Source organism: Octopus bimaculoides, chromosome 6, assembly GCF_001194135.2.
Source record: "Octopus bimaculoides isolate UCB-OBI-ISO-001 chromosome 6, ASM119413v2, whole genome shotgun sequence".
Lineage (NCBI taxonomy): Eukaryota > Metazoa > Mollusca > Cephalopoda > Octopoda > Octopodidae > Octopus > Octopus bimaculoides.
In genome coordinates this window covers 53440791-53445682 of record NC_068986.1, presented here as the reverse complement: position 1 = coordinate 53445682, position 4892 = coordinate 53440791, and the positions used below count along the sequence as shown (strand labels likewise).

Sequence of the window (4892 nt, the reverse complement as noted above, 5' to 3'; positions counted from 1 at the left end):
ACTAAGTAACCCATGTGACTTTTTGTTTTTTAGAAAGAATTTTTTGATTTCTATTTTAAACAACTCGTTACCTGAAATATGAAATTCAATTTTTTGAAATCCTTTTCTCCATTTAATCTGAAACACTTTAAGTTTTAGTATCCATTTCTGCAGTTTAAAACAATTTTTAAAATGAAAATATTAGAATCAGGTGCATACTCAGGATTGGAGAGGGATATCTGAAATCATTCAAAATTTAAGCCAACAAAGAAAAGATATTTACTTTTGAGAGTTTATTCACAAAACATATCTTAAATTTGAATTTGATTGAGCACTAACATTCAATTAAATTGTTTTAAACTTCTAAAGGAAATATATATTTACAGTGTTTTCAACCAACATAGATATACAATGCATAAAAAGAAGTTGTGGAGCCTTTGGAAATTGATACACTACATAAGTGACCAAGAATAAATAATTGCTTATATCTGAAAATGTATTTTATCTCTAGTAAACATGTGTTGTTAGCTGGTATATCTTCATTCTAGTAGCTTGTAGAAAACTGGATATATTACCCACTGATCTCACACTGAGCTTTGTCGATAGTTTTTGGTATCAATAACTTTCTTTCCACACATTGCACATATTCCTGCAATAGAAAGATAAATAAAGTGAGAAGTGTTAAGACAATAAAAACAATGATTTCTTTCAGACAAAAAATGAAGGCAGTGAACCTGCGACTGACTAATCGGAACATGTATAACCAAGGAAGCATTTGTTCACAACAGCAATATATTTTTGTTGTTAAACTATATTTAAGGGGAAGAGAAATAAGATGTACGAGCATTTTTCAAAAGCATTAGCAGTGTAAGTGAAGCACATTTATTTTTATCTGGTAATTAAAACCACGCTGCAGTTATGTCATGCCAAGACCCATCTACTGTTCCACAGCACTCAATACAACCATAGTATACATCAGTGGCATTTTCTGCAATGCCTAAGATATATAACTGAATGTAAGACAGAATGCTTTGGAGTATTTCTTTCAAATTTTTCTACTCTGAATTAAAATCCTGCTGGGTTAATTTTGCCTTTCATGGCCAATGAAAAAGACTATTAAAGTAAAAAACAGCAGTCCATAGCAATGAATTGGTGGAACTGTGAGAACATTAGATCGGATGCTTTGTGGTATTTGTTTGTATTCCGAGTTCAAATCCCACAATGGTCTCCTATGATGGTAGACCTAACTCTTCACATGGATTACTTTGGGTGCCTTTAGCAGAGTTCACTCTGTTGCAAGCATTCAGGCCAGGTTTCTGATTTGAGGATACCTTCCTCTCTCTCTCTCTCTTCCTTTCACGAGTCTTGTAGGCTCTGTAACACTCTCTGAGCACTACCTTTCCCTCCAGTTTTTATAAGAGAGAGCTTGGGAAAACACATTTTTTTTTCTGCAACAGTTCTGGCTTCAGTACCAGGAATCTCACCTGATATAGGCATGGCTGCATGGTTTCCAGTCATGTGATTTCAGATTCAGTCACTGCACAGCACCTTGGGCAAGTGTCTTCTACTAGAGCCTCTGACCGACTAAAGCGTTGTGAGTGGATTTGGTAGATGGAAGCTGGAAGAAGCCTGTCATATGTACGTATGGTGACCTCACTAGTGCTAGTGGCATGATGAAAGCACCCAATACATGTTGCAATGTGGTTAGCAGAAGGAAAGACAACCAGCCATAGAAACCATGCCAAAGTAAACAGAGCACAATGCAGTTCTTGGACCTGATATATCCTGTCAAAATATCCAACCCATGTCAGCATGGAACATGAATACCAAATGGAGGTATATAATCAGTAGAGAAAGAGCAGTGCCCACAACTGTTCTGCTGAGTTTCCAAGACAACTGAGAGTAAAAGGAAAGAGGAACTATGACTAACAGGTTACTACAGTAGAAGGCAGTGTATCAAGATATAATATCATAGGTCTACTTGTTCAGGACTGAACTGGTGCTAGCAGAAATAGATTTGCAATAATTTGATAAAATAAATATGAAGAGATGTGAGTTTTTCATGAATCTAAGAAAGTTAAATCTGATAATATTCACTTAATTTTTCCTTAAATCTGTAGCTTGTTAGGCAAGATGAAAGTCAACATTAGCGTCACATAATATTAAAACAAACAAGGCAAACTCAATATGGCTATCTATCCAGCTAAAAACAGCAAACACTAGTCTTAAAAATAAATAGATCATGGCAAATAATATGGTCCAAGATATACAAAATGGTGAGTTGCTTATTGCTAGAATACTTTTGCTCATAGATCTGCTCAGTTAGGGCTGACTTGGAACTCCAAAACAACACCACCACATAGTCACACATACACACATCCATTTGCTTATATGCTCATAAAGTATAAAATAGGGGTAGCTACTTACCTTTCTTGTATGCACAAGCTGTCAAAAGAAAAGAATAAAAGATTATGTTATGGGAAAAGAGGTAAATAATATTGCATGAAAATAACAGAAAACATTGAAGCAGTGTTAAGTACAACTGGATTAGTAATGAACCAACAACAAGGCTTCTATATGGTTGCTCCTCTTACCAGAAAATGCACCTAAATTTCCATCAAATCTTGCCCCCAGATGTTTCTATAATAGCCTCAGCTCCTCAGTGATGGCTGGTCTTGTGTTACCACCATTTAAGCATACTCAACTTCTTGTCTTCCCTTCTCTTATTACCCATGTTGTATCCAATATCCCCCAGATTTCACACTAAACTGTTATCTCCAGAACACTGCCCTGTTCCATTCCACCCCTGAAATTCCCTCTCTGCACTTGTCAACATATCTTTCCTACAGTCATTGCCTTGCAACAGTGTGAGCAGAATGACATCAAACTCACAAGATTTGGAGAGCCAGCAAAGGCCATGTACACTATCCCTTCCCATAGACCTAACTAACATACACAAAAATGTTTGAATAAAGATTGGATGGTCACATCATAGGTCTGCTTAATCAAGGTGGACTTGGACCAAAACAATAACTGCCAATACTAATGAAAGGAGAGGGGTGAAAACTGAAGGTAGCTGTCAGTTTGATATTTAAACTTTTATATACTAGCCATATCCACCAGCTTTATTGCTTATATAGTAAGCTAAAGCTCATGGTTACCAATGTAAAGATAACAAAGATTTGTCTGATGCATTAATTGGAACCCTAATCAAAGTCTTATAACAAGTGATATTGTGAGATTTCAATTGGTCAACATCAGTGTAATTAAACAGTAAACATGAAACCACAAGATTGCAAGCAAACTTCTTAACCACACAGTCATATATTTATTCATACTATATTAGTACCTTCATAATTATTGTCAAGCCTTCAACCTTGTACCATTGTTTTGTAAATAATGAGTTGTGCATACAAAATGTTATTTATATTTTTTAAAACTTCTCTTACTTTATCATATCTTGGGAATATGAGGTGAACTGATGTATTGGCAAATAACAAAATTGGAGGTTCAATCCTCACCCCAAGCTGCTCATTGTGTTCTGAGTTCAAATCCCACTGATGTCAACTTTTTCTTCCAGCCTTCCATGGTCAATAAATAAAGCAAAATCCTAGATCAGGGACTGCAAAAATTGTTAGATATCAAAGGAGACACCTTGCAATATTTGTTTCATCTCCTGTCATTCTGTGTTTAAATCCTACCATAGTCTACTTGAGTTTTCGACTTAACCCATTGCTTGGTTACCACCACTATTTGGTCCTTGGATGGCTTTAGCAGAGTCCATTCTCTTGCAGGTATTTGGACTAGGTATCTGGTCAAGTATACCTTCTCACCCCTCCTCCCTAGTCTTGGAAGCTCTGCAAAGGGTCATGGGCATTGCTTTTCCTTTTGAGTAAATGATTAAAAAAAAAATTCCAATACACACACACATATTAAATTACGTATTAAAAGAAGCTCTAGTAATGTAAATATTATCGATCACACGTGCACAGTGTATGTGTTTTGTTTATAAGCCAAGTTTGCTATGGGATAACATCTGGGAAAGCTGCCTACACAAAATGAGTGTTAAAGAAAACCAAAATGTCACAGACCAGGTGAGACGACTCGCCTCAGAATGAACAAACCAAACCACATCTCTTCTCTTCTTCACATTTCCACTTCAAGCACTATGCTTACCTCCCACTCCCCAATCTAGTCCTCTTGGCCCTGTGCCACTGTATCACTGCTCTCCGCTAGCCTCTGACCTGTGTGTTCCACCCACACACCCTGTCTCTCTGTATTATTGCTAACTGCTGGCCCCTGACCTGTGTGTTCCACCCACACGTAACAAGAAAACTTTTCACTCACCCTACCTCAACAAACAATCTACATCTCTTCCTCACGTTTCCTCCTTAATACACTATGCCTAGCTCTCACTCTCCAATCCTGTCCTCATGGTCCTGTTCTCTGTATCATTGTTATCCAGTAGCCCCCACCAACTATATACACTCAGGTTTTCACCATTCACTCCCCCTCCCCTGCACTCTTTCATCATACTTCCTTTGCAATATCCTGCTACTTATATTATGGTGTTCAAACCTCAAAAGGATGCCCTGGCACTTGCCACCATTTATATCTCTCTCTTCCTTTACTCAACCATCCCATTTATATTCCAATCCCATCCCTTGTGAGTATGCCCAGCATTTTGCCACCATCTCTATCCTGTTGTCTCCTACTCTCTCTCTACCTCTCCTGCACTTCCCTGAGGTTGGGTAACCATGTATTTCCTTTGCGGTAGCTCATCTATTTCTGTCTTCATTCCTGATCTCTCTGGCTGGGTAACCTTGTACTTCCTCTACAGCAAGACACCTGTTTCTGTCTCTCTGTCTCACTATAACCTTTCATTATCCAACACAAGATCACCTCTTCTAATG

The 4892-nt window shown here is 37.6% G+C and overlaps 1 protein-coding gene across 1 annotated transcript in view; it reads right to left on the bottom strand.

Moving 5' to 3' along the window:
* Positions 1-257: 257 nt before the first annotated feature.
* Positions 258-4892, bottom strand: part of LOC106873755 (cysteine-rich PDZ-binding protein) — a 21117-nt gene continuing 16482 nt past the window's right edge. The window contains exons 4-5 of the mRNA XM_014921255.2: positions 2407-2424; positions 258-628 (exon numbers count right to left, since the gene is read on the bottom strand). Coding sequence (XP_014776741.1) covers positions 564-628; positions 2407-2424 — 83 coding nt within the window. The 3' untranslated portion in view covers positions 258-563. The remainder of the gene's footprint in view (positions 629-2406; positions 2425-4892) is intronic.